Source organism: Oncorhynchus nerka, linkage group LG25, assembly GCF_034236695.1.
Source record: "Oncorhynchus nerka isolate Pitt River linkage group LG25, Oner_Uvic_2.0, whole genome shotgun sequence".
Classification (NCBI taxonomy): domain Eukaryota; kingdom Metazoa; phylum Chordata; class Actinopteri; order Salmoniformes; family Salmonidae; genus Oncorhynchus; species Oncorhynchus nerka.
The window spans coordinates 34,724,248-34,748,894 of NC_088420.1; the positions used below are offsets into that span (position 1 = coordinate 34,724,248).

General features: G+C 40.3%; 2 protein-coding genes across 9 annotated transcripts in view; one reads left to right on the plus strand and one right to left on the minus strand.

Annotated features, from left to right (window-relative positions):
- The first annotated feature begins 3,019 nt into the window (after positions 1 to 3,019).
- On the plus strand, positions 3,020 to 9,407 carry LOC115109418 (insulin gene enhancer protein ISL-2B). Of its 2 annotated transcripts, XM_029634299.2 has the most exons (6): positions 3,020 to 3,157; positions 3,513 to 3,702; positions 4,025 to 4,284; positions 5,134 to 5,417; positions 5,745 to 5,912; positions 6,206 to 9,407. In XM_029634299.2, the coding sequence occupies exons 1-6, from the start codon at positions 3,100 to 3,102 to the stop codon at positions 6,320 to 6,322; spliced, it is 1,077 nt and encodes a 358-aa protein (XP_029490159.1). In that variant the 5' UTR covers positions 3,020 to 3,099; the 3' UTR covers positions 6,323 to 9,407. The 2 variants fall into 2 exon arrangements, with proteins under 2 accessions (XP_029490159.1, XP_029490160.1); XM_029634300.2 differs by lacking the exon at positions 3,020 to 3,157 and having other exon boundaries at positions 3,608 to 3,697.
- LOC115109416 (S phase cyclin A-associated protein in the endoplasmic reticulum-like) overlaps positions 9,235 to 24,647 on the minus strand; it is a 95,191-nt gene continuing 79,778 nt past the window's right edge. For all 7 annotated transcript variants that reach the window (XM_029634297.2, XM_029634294.2, XM_065009752.1 and 4 more), the window contains 4 exons: positions 22,507 to 22,656; positions 15,068 to 15,259; positions 10,375 to 10,423; positions 9,235 to 10,133 (listed from right to left, as the gene is read on the minus strand). In XM_029634297.2, coding sequence (XP_029490157.1) covers positions 10,030 to 10,133; positions 10,375 to 10,423; positions 15,068 to 15,259; positions 22,507 to 22,656 — 495 coding nt within the window. In that variant the 3' untranslated portion in view covers positions 9,235 to 10,029. The remainder of the gene's footprint in view (positions 10,134 to 10,374; positions 10,424 to 15,067; positions 15,260 to 22,506; positions 22,657 to 24,647) is intronic.

Sequence of the window (24,647 nt, forward strand, 5' to 3'; positions counted from 1 at the left end):
AAACTGCCTGCTACTCAGGCCCAGAAGCTAGGATATGCATATTATTAGTGGATTTGGATAAAAAACACTCTGAAGTTTCTAAACCTGTTTGAATAATGTCTGTGAGTATATCCAAACTGATTTGGCAGGCAAAACCCAGAGCACAATCCATCCAGGGAAAATGTTTTTGAGGTCAATCTGTTTTCCATTGGTTCCTATGGCAAGCCCGTTTTAGTATAAATATGTTTGCAGTTCCTATAGCTTCCACTAGATGTCAACAGTCTTTAGAAATTGGTTGATGTTTTTCTTTTGAGAAATGAAGAAGTAGCCATTTCCTTTCTGGGTGTATAGCCAAGTGTACTCTTTTGTTTGGGGCGCGTGACCTGAAGCTCGCTCCACTTTCATTTTATCCGCTATTGAACGCAGTTTATCCTGTATTAAATTTGATCAATTATTTACGTTTTAAAATACTTAAAGTTGGATTAGGAAAGTTGTTTTAAATGTTTGGACAAAGTTTACAGGTAACTTATTAGATATTTTGTAGTCATGCTGGGCGAGTTGGAACCAGTGTTTTTCTGAATCAAATGTGCCAAATAAATTGACATTTTGGGGATATAACGATGGAATGAATCGAACAAAAGGACCATTTGTGATGTTTATGGGACATATTGGAGTGCCAACAGAAAAAGCTCTTCAAAGGTAAGGCATGAATTATATCGTTATTTCTGAGTTTTGTGTTGCGCCTGGCAGGTTGAAATATGATTGTCATGTGTTTGTTTGATGGTGTACTGTCCTCAGATAATCGCATGGTTTGCTTTCGCGCAATGCCCTTTTTTTCACGTTAGTCATTAGAGAAATCTGACACGGTGGCTAGATTAACAAGAAGTTTAGCTTTAATTTGGTGTATTGCACTTGTGAATGTGTGAAAGTTAAATATTTCAACAAAAACAAAATCGAATTTTGCGTACTGCATTTTCACCGGATGTTGTCAATCGATCCCGATAACAGGATTTGATCCATAAGAAGCTAGCTGATAGTAGATTTGAGGATAGTGTTAAGTTTAGGAGTTCATTTAAAGGGTTAAGGTTAGGGGAAGGATTAGTTAAAATGGTTAAGGTTAGGGGAAGGAATAGCTAAAATGGTTAAGGTTAGGGTTAGAGGAGGGGTTATCTAACATGCTAAGTAGTTGCAAAGTACCTAAAAAAGTTGTTGAAGTATGTTGTTGAAAAGTTGCTAATTATCTAAAGTTGTCAGTGATAAGATTTGAACTTGCCACCTTTTGGTCATGGTATACGCCTACCCGTCCAACCTGGCTAACTACCCTACTTTCGTTGTTGCCTTAAGTAACCATCTGTCTTATGTGACCATACCAAACGTGACATATCAGACTAATTTTAGTATCCAGGATTTACGTTTACTATGTCACCTCTAGTCTTTGAGACCAGGCTGCTGGAGACGTGTGTCCACAATGATGAAATCATAGCCATTGAACCTATTGTTTATCATCACATACTTCCTCATTAACAGGCATGCATTAATTGTTGGTTATGTTAAAGATATCCATTACAAATGTTAAATGGTGCACTTTGGTACCTGTTCCTTAACCAATAGTGTATATCACATGCAAAAAAATGGATGGGTTTTCCATGTCAAAACGTGTCTTAAAACGTACTGAAAAGGGTAAAAGGGTAAAGATTTCTTGATTTACATATCCGGGCAATACTATGCAAATTTGAATTTTGAATTTACAATATTGCAGAATGGGAACATCTTGTTATTATACTTATACATTTACAAAACGAAATTCAGAGTAATCTAATAAATGTCAGTTCATGGAATGCGTGGCAAAATAGCTTCTTCATTTATTTTTTGGAGAGATTTTGTTAGATTTCTATAAATTGACAAAATAATAATATTGACTAAATAATTTGGCTGTTATTAAAAACATAAAAAACAAAATGGTCCTTTCTGCTCCAAAAGGACCTTTCTGCTTCTTTTCCAGTAGAGGGCTCACTCATAGAACTCTAGTTCCTATGAGGTCTCTAGTCTAATCTTACTTTATGAAATCCAGGCTTTTAATATGATTTTGCAATGCATATTATACGTTTTTGTATTGTCACCAGGAAAAATAATAATGATAATAAAAAATAATATTAAGAATATAAAAAATGAATAGGTCTGCATAATCATTATCATCACCGTAATAATTATCACAATCATAAGTGTAGAAGCATAATCATAACAATGAAGTTCAACTTTCCACTCAACTTAAGCGAACTTATGTGTGAAAATCTCTTTATGTTAAGAAAATATAACCGTTTTTAGTATTTAGACTTTTTTGTCTTGGGTCTTTCTTAACATTCACTATATTTATGCAACACATTTCAATGAAAATTACAAAACTCAATTTCGAATTTCTTTAAATTACCTTTACAACTTTTCTTCCAGTTCCATGCTTTTTAAACAAAAAAGAAAACGCTGGCTTGGACACAAAAAAACACGGATGGAGGGGGTCTATGTTGATCTAGTAAGCCTACAGCGTTTCTCAACTGGTGGGTCGTGCATTTAAAGTGTGTAGAAAATGATAATTCACTTTTTTTATTTTATTTTATACCCCCTTTTATACCCCCCTGAACAATTTTTCTTTAATCACAGTATTTTCAATAGAGTGTTATTAGCAGCGCTATTTAGCAGAGTTTGTTGATTTTTTTGGTCTCAAACCAGTGAGTTTAGCATTCTTCATCAAGAATATGGGCAAAATGTAATTATTGAAAATGAAAAGGTGGGACTGTTGTTCCCTTGCCATATAAATTGTACATTTACTATCAATATAGCATTAAAATCGTTTTCCAGCAATCTGGGTCCAGAGGCAAAAACCAGTTGAGAACTACTGATCTAGTAAGTAGTCTATTGTTTCATAGTCGAAGCCTTTGCATAGTTTACCCCTTCCCCAAACGCACAGAGGTCCAGGTTGACATGTGACGTCACTCTGCGCGTGGGACATTGCTCTTCTCGTCCCACCTCTCAATCGAGGAATAGAAGTTAGCAGTCAACCAGGAACGGGACCGGGCAGTCTTCCACTCAATTTCTTAATATATCGGCCTGCACTATCCCTCCTGTATGGTGGATATTATATTAAATTCTTCTTTCTTGGGTGATATGGGGGATCATTCCAAAAGTAAGTAAACATTCGTGTCCCTATTTTAATTTTGACCCAGGCACATTTAAGATTGATTTGATCGTTAACAGTATTGGGCTATTATTGGAACATTTCACGATTTTTTTGTTTGTTGCATTGGTCAATTTCGATAACTGAAAAGGGTGATGTGAATACATCTTAGGTCTACGGTCAGTTATACCCGTATATAGCTACGGCCCTTCGTTCTGGAAATGACAAGGATAACAAAACAGGACACGACACGGTTGCATGCTGCAGAGTGGACACTGGACGAACATGCGGGGATTTAGCGAGTATATCTGGTGATTACATTGGTGTAGGTGGTGGTAGCATTAATATACTGTGCATTCGACAGAGAAGTCTGGAATCGCAATGTGTGTGGGCTGTGGGAGTCAGATCCACGACCAGTATATCATGCGGGTCGCCCCGGACCTGAAGTGGCATGCTGCGTGTTTGAAGTGCTCGGAATGCAGTCAGTACCTGGATGAGACGTGCACTTGCTTCGTCCGAGATGGCAAAACATACTGCAAAAGAGATTATGTAAGGTAGGAGTTGACTAAATTTCCTCACTAAAGTGATTTCAGAGCTTTGGAATTTCCAAAGGCCCCAATTGTGAAGGAATTTTTAGTTAGGCCTACTGAAGTGGAAATGTATGAGAAATTGTTCAAACTGCTTGTTGACACTAAACAGTATCCACATGAGAGAGAATAGCACAACCTATTCGAAGTTTCTGGTTTATTTGGTAAAAATACAATAAAAAAAGGTCGACTTGTGTCGTAGGCTATTCGTCTCCTTCATCTGACTAAATTGCATGTTTTTGTTATGCATTATAAGGTATTGAGACCAATGTTCCTATGTCCTTTTCAGATTATTTGGGATTAAATGTGCAAAATGTAACATTGGCTTCTGCAGCAGTGATCTGGTGATGAGAGCTCGTGACAACGTTTACCACATGGAGTGTTTTAGGTGCTCGGTGTGCAGCCGGCAGCTTGTGCCGGGGGATGAGTTCTCTCTGCGGGACGAGGAGCTGCTCTGTCGGGCTGATCACGGGTTACTTCTCGAACGGGCCTCAGCGGGAAGCCCCATTAGTCCGGGAAATATTCTCTCCAGGTCTTTTCATATTGCTGGTCAGTGAACGAATAATGGTGGTAATAATAATAACGAGAGTATAATATTAATATTAACGTTAATAACAACGAAAGGATATAGAATAATAATAATAATTGTAAAATATATGTTTTTATAATAACAGTTATTATACTTGTCTGCAACATGTTCCTTTCACTGATCAAGTGTGCAGACTTTTAAGCCTATAGGTTTATTACATTACTTTCATTGGTAGACTAAACATTCATTAAAACATATTGGGTGTTGTTTGTATCTATTAAGTTGTTAAAGCTATTACACTAAAGTGTATGTCAATTCGTTTATTTTGAAAACAATAAGGTAACATTTTGGCTGTGTAATGCTGCAATGGTCGATATATTTTTGTTAATTAAAATACTGAAAGTTTTGAGTTTGTAGGTGTGAAGTTAGAAAAATACAGAATAAAAGACGTCGATCGAAATATGATTCTACAACAAAAAATAAATTAATGTTAAATGGGAAGCATTTTAAATTGTATTTGTAATTCACAAAAAAAAATTGAGTTAGTATTTGAAGCGATATTCAAATATTGTATAGCCTGTTTAATTAAAGTTTAAAGAATCTTATCAATTATCACGAAATTACATGATCGTCGTTATTATTGTTTTTGGTTGAGTACATCTTCACTGAGGAATGTGGATGTTTTTTATGATAGTTTTTTTTCTTTTTCTTTGAGTTTCCTATGCTCCTGCCTTGATTGTGTAATTCCTAGGGAGAAGTAGGCAGAATAAGTGTATCTATCATCAGTTATGATTGCTTTTCTAAATTTGGCTTCCGTCAGTGGAAATTACATTTTCAAATATATTTCCTTTTGAATATTTGTCCCACAGATCCTGTGTCAGTTCGACAGCCTCCTCATCGGAACCACGTCCACAAGCAGTCAGAGAAAACCACTCGGGTGCGAACAGTATTGAACGAGAAGCAGCTTCATACCCTTCGGACCTGTTACAATGCCAACCCAAGACCAGACGCTCTTATGAAAGAACAATTGGTAGAGATGACCGGTCTTAGCCCAAGGGTCATCAGAGTTTGGTTTCAGAACAAACGTTGTAAAGACAAGAAGAGAACTATATTCATGAAGCAACTTCAACAACAGCATCACATCGATAAAACTGTAAGTTCATTTCGACATTCTAATGCAACATAAACTAAAAATAAAGGTGTTATTTAATAGGGCGTGCCAAATAAAATGTAATGAAAGCATAGTTTTATTTAACTAGGCAGTTAAGAACACATTTTTCTTACAATGATGGCCAACGAACAGTGGGTTAACTGCCTTGTTCAGGGGCAGAACGTCAGCTTTTTACCTTGTCAGACTCCGCGATTCGATGGCCCAATGCTCTAACCACTAGGCTACCTGCCGACCATATTGCACTTTGAATGTTGAGAAAACCAGATGGATGGTGGTGAGATGTTTGTTGTGATACAATTTTATCTGTAGAATCTTCAGGGGCTGACGGGTACACCTATGGTGGCAGGCAGTCCAATTCGACACGACAACACGGTCATAGGGAACCCAGTAGAGGTGCAGACTTACCAGCCCCCCTGGAAGGCCCTGAGTGAGTTCGCCTTGCAGAGTGACCTGGACCAGCCCGCTTTCCGGCAGTTGGTAGGCACACACACACAATCATTTTGCAATAAATGTATGTTTATTCAAATATCATCCACTCGATCACTGAATGGCCAATCTCGATTCAGATGAGAGAATGCGATTTTATTCAGTCAAATATTTCTAAATTAACTAAATGCTTTTCAGCATCAAATTCGAAGGCTGGTCGATTGACATGAATATTCATATTGGCTTAATATTTGCATTGGACTTCATCGAAACATAAGGGTCAATATCAATAAGCAATATTGAGAGTAGACAAACGCTAATTAAAACAACCGTTTTCATCGCAGGTGTCTTTTTCTGAATCGGGCTCCATGGGTAACTCCTCCGGCAGTGATGTGACCTCCTTGTCGTCGCAGTTGCCGGACACCCCGAACAGCATGGTACCAAGTCCGATGGACACGTGAGACCAGCCCAACAGTGACGCTTCGAACTCCAGCATGCTCCCCGCGTGCTCTGCATGAGAGTTGGCTAGTTAACAGCTTTGAGAGGAAAATGATTTCATCTTATTTAAAGAACAATAACGCTGGATTTGTCTATGAGGATGCACCATTTGTTCACAGAGGGACCGGTCTGCATTGCTCAGGATCGGATGAATTTTAAGTTACCAGCCAGTGACAACCAAGGGCTATAACTAAAGCGGAGGCTGAGCCTCGGATCTTACCTACATGGTTGGACATAGCCTACGTGAGGATTATATCTACAAACATTCAACTTTATTATGAGTCGCTAGCTTGTAATGATGAACATATCAGAACATTATCCATAGTGGCCAACAGTTGTATAGTTTCATCTATGTAAGTTTCCTATGTCGGGTTGCGACCATGACTCTGTAGATGTGCATGATTTCTAGAGATGATTTAAAATCAAGCCCTGTAAAATAGTGTAATTAAGTGGATGGGATACAGATTGTGGAACCTTTCAAGAAAAAAGTAAGTTATTGATATTTATTATGCGAAATGTAGGCTATCGTAATAAACCCATATGAACGGTTTCATGTCTAATGAACTCTGCATGTGAAATCTCATAGATGCAGTAATTCAATCAAATATTAACTGAAATTTCAAATGGACAAAATAAATCACTATGTATTTATGAAACGGCTATTTTATGGTGGTTTTACGTTGCCATAAACCTATGGGCTTAATCTAAACTATGTAGTCAGGGTGAAAAACTTTGAGATGTAATAGGCCTATAGAATCTCAAATTAATTTCGAACCATCCAAAATAAATCACTGTGATGTCAGTTAAGACCACAATCTTTCACAGAATCGCGTTAGTCATTACAGAAAATCAATTTGATGGAAGCTATCATTTTAATGACATATTCAAACATCGTAACGCAACAGAATCACAGTTGGTCAAATGCAAGCATTTCTACGTTGAGGCCTGTTTGTTAAATACAATTGAGGATAACACATTGTTTATTTAATTTCCCTCCACATATGGATTTGCGATGTGATCATTCCAGTTTCACTTGTAAAGTCACAAGTCTAGACAGAGGACAGGGCTCGGCGGCTCCTTATCTACGCTTGGCATCATCTGCAAACGATACATTGAATGGAACCACAACAAACCCACCTCTCTCTGTCGCTGGAGTCTGTGCTGAAGGGGACTCCCACCCTGCGAACGCATACTGGCATGTCTTGGGTTTATTTTCCTTACAGGCAAAATCCTGGATAGCCTCTGGACAAGGAGTGCAGGTCAAGATACTGACGACATACTAGACCTCAACAATTTGTTGTTGTGGATGAACTTTCTGATCAGAGGACGCAACAGCATTTTAACCTCTTAATCACGATCGGAAACATGATCAGTCTTTCAGCACAGTACATAGTAGTCCTAGCTAGGTCTCTTTATGTGACTTCTGGCATCAAATCAAAAAGCCATTAGGCCTATCCTGCCATTCATAGTCTTTTATGTCCAATAATTGTAGCTATGCAACAGTAGCCTACTGACCAACAAATTCTGCCCTTGTACCCCACCTAAATCTTTCCTCTGGAAATATTTAATAATCGTGGTTAAAAGGCATTTTAGAAACAAAGCATAGATTTGAGATACAGAAATCCAATTATTTCCCCCTTAAACATAATATATACACATTCATATTCACTTGATAAATGTTTTGCATATAAGGAAGGCAATGTCTAGAATAAAAGTTTATAACTTTCAAAGTCGCGTCGCACAGAAAATAACAGCATCCATAGGCCTCAAATTTTGGAATTGCTTTATCCATTAGCCTTGCTATAGGCCTAGATAGGCTATGTAGTTAGTTGTATTGTTGCATATTTCTGTCATTTACACAACTCATTAATTCGTCCATAAAGCCATTTAAAACAACTGGCAAATAAATAAAGTGCGTAATGCCTATATGTCTTTTGGCACGTCAGATCATGGTTTTACAGTTATCTAATTTCCATTTGATCAGATAATTATATAGTATGGAAATCTGCAGTTCACAATCAGCCATTTAGCTGTATCTGATAGACATTAGTCCAAACAACATCCAGCATTCGTTAATCCACTGTTGGGCTCCGAGCGGCAGAATGAAAATAGATGCTGTAATTTCCTCCTGCGTCATTTCAGGATTTCACCTAACCGATAACAAATGATAGGAATCTAATGGACACATTTCCCATATTAACGTAATCAGTTGTCATAATTCTGATGTATAAATAATTAGGCTACTCCACAGTTTGGGGTAGGGGTAGGCTACACTATTTCAGGGAAATAATAGACCTAGGCTACTTTTCAAGCGGTAGGCCCAGTGTAGAGCTGCAGTATGCTGCATGTGAAATGTGTTTAAGAGTCTTATGCATTTACTATCCCTTAATATGAGAGGCCTCTTCAGTTGATATTAAAGTTGAAGAGACACTTGGCAAGAATTGTGAGAATATACCCAGCCCTGTATAGGTTTATGTACTGAAAATAATTATTCAATATTGCATTAATTTCTAGGAGTTATCTTTCAAAAAATATCCACTGGTATGTCTCCTTGCTGGGAGCTCTGAATTAACTGTTGGGATTGATTGAGCTGCTCCAAGGCAAGAGCAGAGGATTGACTGGGTCTGCAGAACTGAGTCTGGTATAGAGAAGGACCAGCCATTTTCTTTTAACCCAGCTCCTCACACCACCTGGGATATTAATCACTATTACAAATGTTACAATGCTGTACAGGAAGAAAATTACAGGCAGAGAGGCTACAGTCAGTACTTCTCATTAATTGTCACTTGATGATCTGTAGACATAGGGGAAATCACTGAGACTTGAATGAGTGAGCCGCACAGTCTCTAGATAAAAATAACCGGAGGACAATGAATGACGCCTAATAATAAATCATTTATTAAATGGGATAAAAATGTAATTTACTAAATCAATTATATTTTGTAAGTTCTTCACAGCATGAAGGCAAGAACAAGGGAAACATTTGTACTTGAAATCAGGACAGCTCTTACTAGAGCAAATCTAAAATGTACAGAATAAACACATATAGACTATGTAACTTACATATTGAAGTACAAAACTGCCCAACGCCTGTAAAATAACTACAGGGAAAAAAACATTCTGATCAGGTCATTCACATCTTAACTGTATATGAAAATATTAAAAGGAATTAACAGGAAGTACACAGTAGTACACTTTATTATTGATGCATTACATATGTTATGTAATCTAACCATTATGAGAGTGCTTTTGATTATCTCTGCTCTCTTCTGCTACGTTGCCATTCTATCCACAATAGAAACACAACACGAAAGCAAATGACTTGGTTGGACAAGGAACATAATTATTGTGCGTGACTCACGGTAAAATACACAAGATACTCACTTCCAACTCAAACTTTCGTGCAAATCGCCCATGGACATCGATGGATGACTTACACAAACATTTTAGTTATACATGTGCATCTCAAGTTAGGATTTATCCCTCGTCTTCTAGGATTTCAAGAGTTTTGGGAAGGCTAAGACTGCATTTTTAAAGAATATGCCCATATGCAGACTTCAAATCTAAATGGGAAAGTATGTAGTGTAGAATGGAGGGTTAAGTGTCGGTTTCTACTTTGTAGTGTTTTTCATGTATATGTGCGTGTTAGAGGTCGGCATGCAATTCTGGTTTAGTCCTCCTGCTTCTTGAGGAAGAACTGCAGTGCTGATTCCCATTGGTCTCTGGGAAAGCGGTCGGACAGCTCACAGTAATCCAGTGGCTGAGAGACTCTGTCTGCATGGTGACAAACCATAGAACGTAGTTTTTTGTCTGAGCAAGATGCCTCACGATTATACACTAATATTTTAAGAATTACAATCGTCAATTGACAAACAATTGATGTAAATTCATATTTCAATTGAAAACACTGTACTGTGACCTTTTTTAAAATAATTGGTGAATGCATTAATACATTTTAATGCAAAACTATAAAAAAAAACATTCAAAGTGAAAAATGGCATTGAAGAATACCTACCTCCTTGTTGCATTCTGTTGTCTGGATGGTTCTCACTTGAGGCACCATCCTGGAGGAAATAAAAGAGGAATATGTCAGAGTGATCCACAGTATTAAGACAGGAGTAGGGGAGAGGCCAGACACCATTGCTCACCAGCTGTGAAGAAATGGAAAATTTTATCCACCATATCTAAGCAAACCATAACTCATCATGCTTGAAGCTAACCAACCTAAATAGGTACGAACAGATAACTTTACCTTAAACAAACTTTTGCATACATTTTGCAACGATTTCATGATGCCGGATTTGATTCTGACAACGGTGTATTTTGAACATCCGAAATAACTCTGTATTTTACATACCCATACATTCTGTTTGCAGTCCCTGCATGTCTCCCTGTTCTGATTAACACACACATTAAAGCTTATAAAGATGTCACAATATACTCATAATTTCAATACGAACCATATCCTTAAAGGGATAGTTCACTCAAACTATAAAATGACACATTAGTTCCTTACCCTGTAAGCAGTCTATGTACAAGGTATGATAGCAATCCATGCTTTGGTTTAGTTTCCCTAGCACTAGCTGGTACAGTTTCCTAATGCTAACGTTTTAGCATTTGTGGCACAAATCCCATTCAATTCATGGAACCGATATTATACTGAACAAAAATATAAATGCAACATGTAAAGTATTGGTCTCATCTTTCTTGAGCTGAAATAAAAGATCGCAGAAATATTTCACCTGCACAAAAAGCTTTATTTATTTTTTTAAAGAGCAAAAATGTATTTACATCATTGTTAGTGAGCATTTCTCCTCTGCCAAGATAATCCAACCACCTGACAGGTGTGGCATATCAAAACTGATTACACAGATGCACCTTGTGTTGGGGACAATAAAAGAGCACTCTTATATGCAGTTTTGTTACACAAAACAATGCCACAGATGTCTCAAGTTTTGACGGAGTGTGCAATTGGCATGCTGACTGCAGGAATGTCCACCAGAGCTGTTGCCAGATAATTGAATGTTAATTTCTCTACCATACGCCGCCTCCAATGTTGTTTTAGAGAATTTGGCAGTATGTCCAACCGGCCTCACAACCGCAGACTACGTGTAACCACGCCAGCCCTGGCCTTCAACATCCAGCTCCTCACCATGGTCTTGACCTGACTGCAGTTCGGCGTTGTAACCGGGCAGATTGCATGTATGTAAGCGGTTTGCTGATGTCAACGTTGTGAACAGAGTGCCCCCATGGTGGCGGTGGGGTTATGTTATGGGCAGGCATAAGCTACGGACAACAAACACAAATTAATCTTATCGATGGCAATTTGAATGCACAGAGGTACAGTGATGAGATCCTGAGGCCTATTGTCATGCCATTCATCCACCGCCATCTCCTCTTGTTTTAGCATGATAACGCACAGCCCCATGTCGCAAGGATCTGTACACAATTCCTGGAAACTGAACATGTCCCAGTTCTTCCATGGACTGCATACTCACCAGACATGTCACCCATTGAGGATGTTTGGGATGCTCTGGATCAATGAGTACGAGTGTAAATGCGCACAGGCATTGAAGAGGAGTGGGACAACATTCCACAGGCCACAATCAACAGCCTGATTAACTCTATGCAAAGGAGATGTGCTGCATGAGGCAAATAGTGGTTACACCAGATACTGAATGGTGTTCTGAACCACCCCCCACCTTTTTTCCCAAGGTATCTGTCACCAACAGATGCATATCTGTTTTCCCAGTCATGTGAAATCCATAGATTAGGGCATTAATTGATTTCAACTGACTGATTTCCTTATAAGAACAGTACCTCAGAAAAATCTTTGAAATTCTTGCATTCAAATTTTTGTTCAGTATAGCATTTTTGCGTATCATGTTCAAATCATCCATAAGTGACTTTGGTGAATTTCACAATCAATTGCAGGTACTGTACTTTTGAACATGATGTGCAAAAAATGCCAATATCAGGCCCATGACTTGAATGGGATGTTAACATTTAGAAACAACGCCAGGGAAACTAAACCAAAGCACGATTGCGGACATACTGTCCATAGACTGCTTATAGGTTAAGGAAACCAATATGTAATTTTGTAATTTGGGTTAACTATCCATTTACTACTATTAAAATAGCAAAAGTACTAGCAAATCAAGTTTTGCTTCATCTCAGGTTAATTCTATAATAAATAATGACACAGGGAAGGAGGAATCTATAGATCTTCCCACTGTTTGGCTGAAATTACAATAGCCTGTCCCTCTATTGTGCGAGATAATCTTAATGTAAATAATGGTGGTAGCTAGGCGGTGAGAGGCGATGTTGTCAGAGAAGATGAAGAAGACCGCCTGTTTACTGGAGGCTAAACCACTGGCAGGTAAATCCACTGAGGAAGCCATGTAGGTGCTAAATATCCACCAGGAGACAGACACATTAAAAAAGGTCCAATGCAGCCGCTTTGATCTCAATATCAAATCATTTCTGGGTAACAATTAAGTACCTTACTTACTGTGATTGTTTTCAATTAAAATATGATTAATAAGTAACTAAAAGAGCAATTTCTCATACAAGGATTTTCATACAAGGACTGTTTGGGAGTAGTCTGAATGGGGTTGGGAAAACAGAAAACTAGCTTTTAATGACAGAGGTTTGTAACTCTTTCTTATTGGTCTATTGACTAATTTACCACCTGGGGATGTCACCGGGTAGGTCAAAATTCCATCCCACCAAAACAGGCAGAAGTTTCAGGCAGTCTTTTCAAGCAGCCCTTGCACTAAAATGGAATTACCATAATTTTCACAATTTGACAGTATTATTCCAACCTCAGTGTGTAAATAAACAGAGTATACCAAACATTAAGAACACCTTCCTAATATTGAGTTGACCTCCCCCCACCCTTTTCCCTCAGAACAGCCTCAATTCGTCGGGGAATGGACTCTACAAGGTGTCGAAAGCATTCCACAGGGATGGCCCATGTTGACTCCAATCCTTGACATCAATAAGGGATCATAGCTTTCACCTGGTCAGTCAATGTCATGGAATGAATAGGTGTTCTTAATGTATACAGTGCTTTTGGAAAGTGTTCAGACCCTTTGACTTTTCCACATTTAGTTACGTTACAGCCTTATTCTAAAATGGATGACATTGTTTCTCCCCCCCCCAATCTACACACAATACCCCATTATGACAAAGCAAAAACAGGTTTTTAGAAATTGTTGCAAATGTATAAAAAATAAATAACTTAAACATCACATTGACATAAGTATTCAGAGTACTCAGTTGAATCACCTTTGGCACCGATTACAGCCTCCAGTCTTCTTGGGTATGACTCTACAAGCTTGGCACACCTGTATTTGGGGATTTTATCCCATTCTTCTCTGCAGAGCCTCTCAAGTGCTATCAGGTTGAACGGGGAGCGTAACTGCGATGTTAGATCGGGTTCAAGTCTGAGCTCTGGTAGGGCCACTCAAGGACATTCATAAAACTTGTCCTGAAGCCACTTCTGCGTGGTCTTGGCTGTGTTTCGCCCCCAGTCTTAAGGTCCTGAGCGCTCTAGAGGAGGTTTTCATCATGGATCTCTCTGTACTTTGCTCCATTCATTTTTCCCCTCGATCCAGACTACTCTCCTAGTTCCTGCCACTGAAACATCCCCACAGCATGATGCTTCCACCACCATGCTTCACTGTAGGGATGGTGCAAGGTTTCCTCCTGACGTGACACTTGGCATTCAGTTCAATCTTGGTTTCATCAGACCAGAGAATCTTGTTTCTCATGGTTTGAGTCCTTTAGGTGTCTTTTGGCTAATTCCAAGCGGTCTGTCATGTGCCATTTACTGAGGAGTGGTTTCAGTAGGGCCACTACCATAAAGGCCGGACTAGTAGAGGGCTGCAGAGATGGTTGTCCTTCTGGAAGGTTCTGTCAGAGTGGCCATCGGGTTCTTGGTCACCTGCCTGACCAAGGCCCTTCTCCCCCGATTGCTCAGTTTGGACGGGCAGCCAGCTCTAGGAAGAGTCTTGGTGGATCCAAACTTTTTCGATTTTAGAATGATGGAGGCTACTGTGTTCTTGGGGACCTTTAATGCTGCAGAAATGTTTTGGTACCCTTCCCCAGATCTGCGCCTGCAATCCTGTCTCGGAGCTCTACAGACAATTCCTTCGACCTCATGGTTTGGTTATTGCTGTGACATGCGGTGTCAACTGTGGGACCTTATATAGACAGGTGTGTGCCTATCCAAATCATGTCCAATCAATTGAATGTACCATAGGTGGACTCCAATGAAGTTGTAGAAACATCTCAAGGATGATCAATGGAAACAGGATGCACCTGAGCTTAATGTCAAGTCTCATAGCAAAGGGTCTGAATACTTAAGGTATTTCTGTTTTTATTTTTAATACACTTGCAAAAAATTCTAAAAACCTATATTTTATTTGTCATTATGTGGTATTGTGTGTAGATTGATGAGGATTTTATTTTATTTTAGAATAAGGCTGTAATGTAACAAAACATGGAAAAAGTCAAGGGGTCTGACTACTTTCCGAATGCACTGTATACAATACAGAAACATATATTTTTTTTACTACACTGTGCCTTTAAACCAAAAAGACTGACTAAACCGGTGGCTCTATTATGTATTTGCTCTGTATACATTAAATGTGCTAGTTCTTCAGAAAATGAAAGCTTCGCCAAAACATCAGTGTGTGTGTTACCTGTATGAAGGTGGCCAGTAGCACACAGCTCATCTCCTGCTGCAGGATAACCTTGTTCTGGGGATTGTTGTAGCAGGCTGATATGAGTGAAGGGAAGAGCACTTTGATGAGGCGCGGGTGGCTGAAGTACTGGAAGGGTAGCTGACACAGTTTCTGCAGCACGCTAGGCTGGCGGCCAGACTGCACTATCACCTGGAACACACAGAGCAGGGCCAGTCAGTCAGTGCCACCCGTAAATCACTGCCCTGCACCCCTCCCACCCATAAATCTGCCACTAAAACAACACACAAACACCCATTAGGAGGAGAACTGGAGGGCACAGCATCCCACCACACAATTACAGGCTATAAAACACAATGATGGGATGTTTTGCTCTTCCTTTGTACTGCAGGTAATTTCCGAGCTGTTGTGAAATGGGGGCAACAATAAATAGTAATGTGAAATATCTTCTTGATGAGAAATATCTTGACTTCATTATCAAAATATATAGGCTTTTATGTATTACCCGGTAACAGTTATCTCCAACTGTGTGAGTGTCACTGAGATATTGAAGCCAACACCAGACCATATCCCTGTGGATGTGCACTGTGCAGCTTAGGTTGAGAGGGCATGCACTGCGTAGGGTTGGGGGGGAAGGGTGAACAGACCTCCACTGTAGCCTTGCCACCACCACTAAGAAATGAGCAATACCATTAATGGAGTTCTCACCCGGCTGACATCCTGCTCCCCTTTACCAGAGGCCAATCAATCACACAATTACATCCGGCCCACCAATATTAAAACCAAATCACGTCCAGCCTAGTTTGATTAGAGCGGGAACTGGTCCAAAGAAAGGGGTCCTGGCCTAATGCGCAGGGCATCTCCCTAGAGCCTGGGAAGGCCATCAGCACTTCTCTGAAAACTGGGGGTCACCACAGTAAATCCTGTCTGGAAAAACACCCCACTGCTTTACAGGTACAGAGACCCAGGCTGGGGCTCAGCTGAAATAGGAACCAGAAGGGCAGGGTGAGGTCCCCTGGCCACAGTGACATAAATTCAGAGGATTTACAAGATTTGGAGAATACACTTAACAATACTCTTCCAATGCATTCTCTCTTTGATAATGCACTTTAAGGTTTAAGGGTAGGATAAACAAAGCGATAATTCACTGCTTTTATAATTTCAAGGTGAAGCTCCTCAAAGCTCTGTTCTACAGCAGCGTTCAAAGGGCCACAGGCGATGCCTCTTCCTATTAATGTCTGTAAAGATTCTTTACTGACCAGCTAAAACAAAATAGGCTTTTTAGGGGAGTTAAGTCTCCACTGGCACGCAACTAAAGCAAATTCTCAATGAGGTTAACAAAGATGAACTCACAAACATGCAGGTTCACTAGGAGGATACCGAAATACCCTGTATTTTCACTGTCATGTAATGCAAGAATCTAACGTTAACTCCACTGTACAGAAGGAAAAAAGGGGAAGATCTGATTGTTTTCAAAATAGAGCTGCTTATTTTCATTTTAGAAGCTAGCTGCAGGACTTCGCAAGATCCTAGATCACCGAATCAATCTTTACAGTTGCAACACTGCCGGAGGAGGAACGGCCAGAGAAGGTGGTCATACATTTGATTATGAGATCCCAGGTAAAGGAATCTTTCATCAGAATATTGAAAAACACACTTCAGAAACACTGCAGACTAACAATTTGTTGTTGCAGGGCCTGCTTTTGGACATCATAATCCTGAACTTTCATAGGTCTCAGAGATTCAGAAGTCAGCGTCTGTGTTGGGGCCGATGCTCTAAGGACTCAACCTACAAACCATACAGCAATCTCATAATCCTCCACTATGCAGTGTTCCATCCTCAGCTGCCTAAATAAATTGCCCACCCTCAAGTGCCCTCTGCAGGGAGGCATACAGTGCCTTCAGAAAGTATTCATACCCCTTGACTTATTCCACATTATGTTGTATTATAGCCTGAAATCAAAATAGATTAAATGTTGTTTTTTCCCCTCACCCATCTCCCTTCTCACCTAATTTGCTCACAAATCAAAATTAGATGTTTGTTTTAAATGTTGTTTTTCCTTTATCTTGGCCAGGTCGCAATTGTAAATGAGAACTTGTTCTCAACTTGCTTACCTGGTTAAATAAAGGTGAAATAAAATAAATAAATAAATCTACAAACAATAGCCCATAATGACCAAGTGAAAACTCAGTTTTAGGAAACGTTTTCACATTTATTGAAAATAAAATACGGAAATATCTCAGTCACACAAGTAAACACACCCCGTAGTCAATACATGTTAGAATCACCTTTGGCAGTGATTATAGCTGTGTATTTCTGGGTAAGTCTCTAAAGCGCTTTGCACACCTAGATTGTACAATATTTGCACATTATTCTTTAAATTCTTCAAGCTCTGTCAAATTGGTTGATAATTGCTAGACATCCAAATTGCTAGACATCCATTTTGAAGTCTTGCCATAGATCTTCAAGCTGATTTAAGTCAAAACTGTAACAAGGCCACTCATGAACATTCAATGTTGTCTTGGTAAGCAACTCCAGTGTATATTTGGCCTTGTGTTTAAGGTTATTGTCCTGCTGAAAGGTGAATTTGTCTCCAAGTGTCTGTTGGAAAGTTGGACTGAACCAGGTTTTCCGCTAGGATTTTGCCTGTGCTTAGCTCTATTCTGTTAATTTTTATCCTAAAAAACTCCATAGTCCTTACCGATGACAAGCATACCCATAACATGATGCGGCCACTACCATGCCTGAAAATATGACGATTGGTCCTCAGTGATGTGTTCTATTTACCCCAAGCATAACGCTTTGTATGCAGGCCATAAAGTACATTAATTTGCCACATTTTTGCAGTTTCACTTCAGTGCCTTATTGCAAACAGGATGTTTTGGCATATTTTTATTCTGTACAGGCTTCCCTCTTAATTAATACTGTCGCCATGTTCAAAGGGATATTCAATGTTTGTTTCTAGATTTTTGTTTACGCATCTACCAAAAAGGTGCCCTTCTTTGCGAGGCATTGGAAAACCTCTCTGGTCTTTGTGGTTGAATGTGTTTGAATTTTACTGCGAGACCTTAAATATACTTGTATGTGTGGGGTACAGAGATGAGATAGTCATTCAAAAATCATGTTAAACACTATTATTGAGTTAATTCACATTATTAGGTGACTTGTTAAGCACATTTTTCCTCCTGAATTTATTTAGGCTTGCCATAACAAAGGGGATGAATACTAACTTAACCTTTAATTTGTAAAAAATTGTCTAAAAACATAATTCCACGTTGACATTATGGGGTATTGTGTGTAGCCCAGTGACACAATCTCAATTGAATCAATTTAAAATTCAGTCTGTAACAACAAAATGTGGAAAAAGTCAAGGGGTGTGAATACTTTGAAGGCACTGTAAAACAAGGCCAGCTGGCAGCCAGAGGTTACCTAGTCCTACAGAAACCAAGTCTACAGGCAACTTTCCAGGACTCTGTAGGCATCACCCCAGGTGAAGAGCAATAACAGTGCCCCACACGGTGTTCCTGTCCACTGGAAGTATCTATTCAAACCCTGACATCATAAAAAGGTCCAGCAAGCGTCTGTCTGAAGCCATGAATCAAAGCCGCAGTTTAACACAGACCCGTAAAGCTCAAGTGCCTGGTGGTTCTGGTCTGTCTTAACTACAGAGATCTGCCTTTTCAAACAGGCATGCTCTTTTATGACTCGCCATTACATAACCACTTTGCTGTCCACTGACAACAGAGAGTGTGTAAAGTTAATGTTCCGAAACGCAAACAAAACCTTGGGAAAGCCTAAGTTGAAGCGGAAACCAGGCGGTATGGACTATCCAAATAAATTGTTACCAAAAATAAAACTCTCATGCAATAACCAAGGTTAGCTAGCTAGCTAGATTTGACAACTTCTAAGAGTCCTGAACCTGTACTGTAATTCCAGCACATGAAACATTTTAAATTTGAGATTCCTCCACACATAGGAAGACTACCGTGGATAAATGGACAGTGGAGTAGTCTCTGTTCCGCATGCTGTCTAGACAGACCCAGACACCTCAGCTAGAGGAACCATGTCAGCCTTCAAAACAGGGCAACAAACCTGAAGCTCTTGCCCACAACACAAGTCAGACCCTCTTCCAAGCCTTCCTCTACACACTGGAGTTACCCTAGTGAAGGAACGGCCCTACTGATAAGAGAGAGGGGCAGATGATATTAGAGGACACATAGTTTTTTCAGGAAGACAAGCTACTGCTGAATGTGCCTCTTAACAACTAGCTACCACCTGATTGAGATGATGTAAATTGTCAACTGACAATCAGATGTTGACATGGACATTGACTTAAGATATCCCCTGGACAAGAAGAGAAGATCCCACCATGGCTTTTAAGAGACAGACCAAGGGTATTCATCTCCTATAAACCATGTGACACGGTGTTTGCCAAATAACGTGTAATTATTCTAGATTTATCTGCCTAATAACCTTGTCAACTTACAGCAGATGATGCCGTTCTGAAACTGCCAAGAGCCACAATCAAAATGAGTCATTCTGCAAATACAACCTCTTTAAAAAGATATGGAAGGTTTATGGGGAAAATGTCCCCTTAACTACACTGAAGTTAGTTGGACCTGGGCCCTCCCAATATGGAGTGTGTAAATCATCTACAGAGCGAACAATCAGCCCTTACCTGCCAGTCACCAGTCTGAGTTGGTGTGTGTTTACTGTGGTGTATAGTAGGAGACATAGGGTGCATTCCCCAGCACTGGGTTGGCTCCCCAGGAAGGTGTGAAGGGTTAGGGTTGTGTTGGCAGTAATGGGGAGTTGATCAGGGATTACAGGTGCAAAGCTATGAGCTGGAGTCTGCAGGGCAGAGGAAACACCCTCGTACAGAATGGGAAGGACAGGGGCTGGTCTGGCTGCAGATAACACTGATGTGTGGGATGTCAGTCTGGGAAGGGGCCTACTGCAGTTCACAAGCAGATAGTTTTCTAGTTTTCTATTTTACAGTAGACTTCATAGTGAACTGAAATATTGTATCTGAGTAGTAAATGCATTGCAAGTGTCGGGATGAATTAATGTCAATTTAAGTAAATTTGGGAAATTGCATTAAGCTCCTGAAAACTTTCCATAGTATGGAACTGGTCATGAAATGGAAAGCAAGCAAAGCCAGGGGTCTGGGTTAACGTGTCAACATCGCTAGCATTTTACTGTTCCCACATTTTAAAGAACCTAGAGATCATCACCATGAATGACTCACAAATGAATCACTGGGAGGTTGGGAAGAAAAAGTTGCGGGAGCTTACCGGTACTTATCCCCTCATGAGACAAGGAACATGGCAGTTACAAAACAAGTTTAATTTAGCCCCTTTTTAGTGTGACTGTCTCTATGGGTTCTCCCAAAAGACAATGAAAACATATGGCCACATGGCCCTGTGAGCCGAAACACTTAAGCACACACAAGGCTACATATGTCACTCTCCCAATGGCTTTCTATGTGACAGGCTGAGTTATTCATACCCTCAGAGCAGGGAGAATATATATCTACAAAGACAGTCTTCAAAGTTCTACGTTTAATGAGCAGCGTTATTTCTAGCGCAACACATATAAACAAAGGCTGGTGTGCCTGCCTGCCGACAGTGAATCAGCAGTCTGTGTGACCGCACGGGCGGGCCTGCTTTTGTGCTCTGCCAATGCTTACATTAGTCTGAGAAAAGCTAAAGCTACTCCAAATATTCCCCTCTTCTCCATCCATCCTGCTCTTTTCAGGGCCCAGATCACATGGACAAATTCCAGGATCCGTGCCACTGGCCAGGATCAGTCCACGAAGGTTGCTCTTCACATCTCCTCACATTTTCTCACACCTATCAAATAAACAATAAAAGGAACAAGTCCTAAACACTGATTTCACTCTCTGGGATGACATTGGAGTAGATAGACAAAGGCTACATATAACATTTTCTAAATTGTCAGCAGCTTGTGCCCTGATTGGAAGTCGCAGGTTGAAGACTTTGCATTAGGGCATTTCAAATTAGCAAAGTGCGCTGGTCATAAATGAATATGCAAAGGTCTGCTACTCCCAGGCAGACTGTTAGGTTAACTTTGCTGGGCAAGTACAAAGCCCAATCATCTGTCACCCCCCTAATTCAATCATCGGTCCTCATTCAATTATCCAATATAATATGCAAATCAGTCCAACAAATGCTAATTACGTACATCAAAATAATTAAATTGGATAGGAGAAGCGGAGGAGAGCTGAACTGCCATAAAATGGATTCTTTAATTAGGACTAAAACATCATGGAAATTAGAAACTGAAATCCGCCTATAAATTGCTGCGTGGTTGACCGCGCCTGTGAGGACATTAAAAAGGCAGAGGTTTGAGGTAAAGCTCGATGGCTGGCACTGAGGGTCAGGCTTCACTTAACTAAAGCCTGGCCAACTGTAGCACTTGTAAGCTGCTCAGGGGCTCAGTAGACAGACCATGCATGACAGCCAATTACACAGCAGCCAAGTCTGCTCCATCACATCCTGCTCACAGCCACATAGGCCCAGTAGCCTTAACACTAGGCCTGGGCCAACACAGCAAAGCACACAACACTAGAGAGAACTGGCAGCTCCACTGGGACAGAACAATGGACCATGCTACTGAGGGACAATAGAGCACCCACAGCCCAACAGCACAGAGGTGGCAACATATGAATCTTTAAAGAGGTGGCTCTTGTTGCTTTTGTATGAACCACAAAAAACTACACCCTCTCTTCATCTAATGATACGTTATCAGAAGCATATCAAGGAAACAGAAGTATCATTATATGGACAGACTGTTGCAACAGGGCCACAATGCTAAACCAGATACCATTCATCTCATATTTCTGAAACAGAACAGATACAGTGGGAACTGAAATTATTGACACCCTTGATAAAGATGAAGAAAAAAATGACTGTATAAAATAATTCAAATACTGTCTTGGGGGTATGTCTAAAATGAGACAATACATTATTTACCATTAATTTCTATTGAGCACAAAATAATCTGAAATACAACCAAAACGAACTACAAATGCATCCAACAAGTTTGTAGTCACAAGCTTGATGTTGTCATTGCATGCTAGGAATATGGGACCTAATACTACACTTTTGACTACTTTATATAGAACAATCTTTAGGGGTGTCAATTTTGCCCCTTACCTTTTTGAGAAAAATCTTTCTCTGAGCAATTGAATTAGTATTAAATAATCTCCCCACTTTTTGAGCATACAATATAGCTCAGGATTTGAATTATATTTATTTATAGTCATTATTGCTCCTCCTTATCAAGGGTGTCAATTTCAGACCCTACGAATGTCTCAAATTACAACAATTTATGGTGATAACTAAAGAAAAGGCCTGAAACAACAACATTGACTTCATTACATATTTGAGTATGTGTGTGTGTGTTAGACCTTTACCTGGTTGTCAGGGTGGTTGACGGTGAAGTAGCCCACACAGATGATGACTTCCTGCAGCAGCTCTTCAGAGGAGTGCTGAGAGCAGTACCACAGCAGGGAGCTCACTATGTGGCGGAAAGCAAGGGACAGGCCCTCGGCACCTAGAACAGTCTGAGACGGCACAGAAAAAACATCAGCATTCGAACACCACAAAAACCACAAACGCAAAGCAGACACAATCTAGCTGGAGACATTCACTAAATCTAACTGGATAGCGAACAACAACCGTCCTAAAGAGTAGAAAATCAACACGATGATGGTAATATAAGTGAGGCTGGATTTGCTAAATTAAAAGAGAGAAGAGGGATTTGTGTGCTTTAGCGGGTAGAGATTCAGACTGGATGATGCAGTGTACAGGGACTCCTGCTAGGGGGTCTCTCCCCAGCACCAACACCAGAGGGTCCTACCAGAGGGACCCCAATCCCCCAGAAAATGAGATGCTATCAGAGGTCCACAGACAGTATTTATTAAACATGTCAGCATGACTGAGCACCACAGGGTAAGCAGAGAAAAAAACACACTGGAATCAGGTTGGGGTGTATGTATGAGGTTTTGGGACTGATGGAGGGGAGGAGGTAAACAGTCTCCTAAATAATACCTACCTGAGAGGCCCACTCCTGTTAGCAGACCTGAGCCTTACTGCTGTCTACACTCTCAATATAACCCCCTGCAATACTGGATACATAGAACTCAATTTCTCCCCAACTGTAATTAACCATACCCATCAGTCTTAGGACAGCGAGACAAACTGAACCCTATATTTTGTTAGTGAATGAATGCCAAGGCTGAATATACTGTCTGTTTTGATGGGCACCAAAAGGTTGGTGATTAAATACTAACATATTTTATTAATTTACTTGAAAATAGACATCAAATATTTGCTAAATAACCTTTTCAGCTTGAAATCCCCTCTAACCACGCTATTTGGTAGTTGATTCTGGGGCCTAGCAAAATGGCCAATGAGAAGAGAGAGCAGCTCAGCATCTACTGTAGTGCTTATTAGTCGGCACTAGTGTGGGGTAATGTGAACCACAAGGTGATTACAACACAGGCCACAAAAAACATTATTTAAAATGTTCATAAAAACGTTGGCACTGAAAAGCTTTGAGTTCCAGCTGTTATGAATAGCCTGAGCATGGCGGAGCCGAGGGAGAGCAGCCTCTGTGTTAATTACCCACAGGTATTAAAATAATTAATAACTCTCCCACTTCCTCCCTTACGCCGTTCTGTTTATGCGCTGCCTGAGCACAGTGAAGCTGTCATTCTCTCTTCATCAGAGCTGGTAATGTATGGCTCGGGCTACAGCACTAATCACTCAGGTCCATCCGCATTTCTGACCCACAGTGCTCCATTTAACCTCAGCAGCTGACCCTCGGTCAGGGGACACTCATGTTTATGTCCGAGAGGTCAGGTTTATCCTGAGGATAAATACTCCAGTCCAATGGCAGCAGCTCTGAGACCTGGCCTCTGCTGCCTGTCGATCAGTTACACATGGCCTTGTTGCTGCCAGGAAGAGGGATATTTGTGTTGCCTGATGCTTGTGCACAGGGATATCAAATTAAATTGTATTTGCCACACACGCCGAATACAACAGGTGTAGACCTTACCGTGAAATGCTTAACCAACACTGCAGTTCAAGAAATCGAGTTAAGGAAAGATTGACTAAATCATAATGCATAGATAAACAGCGAGTAGGGGGGAGGGTGCAAATAATCTAGCTGGCCATTTGATTAATTGTTCAGCAGTCTTATGGCTTGGAAATAGAAGCTGTTAAGAAGCCTTTTGGTCCTAGACTTGGCGCTCTGGTGCTGCTTGCGGTAGCAGAGAAAACAGTCTATGACTTGGGTGACTGGAGTCTTTGACAATTTTTTGGACCTTCCTCTGACACCGCCTAGTATATAGGTCCTGGATGTCAGGAAGCTTGGCCCCAGTGATGTACTGAGCCATACGCACTACCCTCCGTAGCACCTTACGGTCAGATGACGAGCAGTTGCCATACCAGGCGGTGATGAAACCGGTCAGGATGCTTTGATGGTGCAGCTGTAGAATTTTGAGGATCTGGGGACCCATGCCAAATCTTTTCAGTCTCCTGAGGGGGAAAA

Coding starts and splice junctions, on each gene's coding strand:
- LOC115109418 (XM_029634299.2), top strand. CDS start 3,100: ATGGTGGATATTATATTAAATTCTTCTTTCTTGGGTGATATGGGGGAT. Junction 3,703..4,024: donor TGCAAAAGAGATTATGTAAG/GTAGGAGTTGAC, acceptor TGTCCTTTTCAG/ATTATTTGGGATTAAATGTG. Junction 4,285..5,133: donor CAGGTCTTTTCATATTGCTG/GTCAGTGAACGA, acceptor TTTGTCCCACAG/ATCCTGTGTCAGTTCGACAG.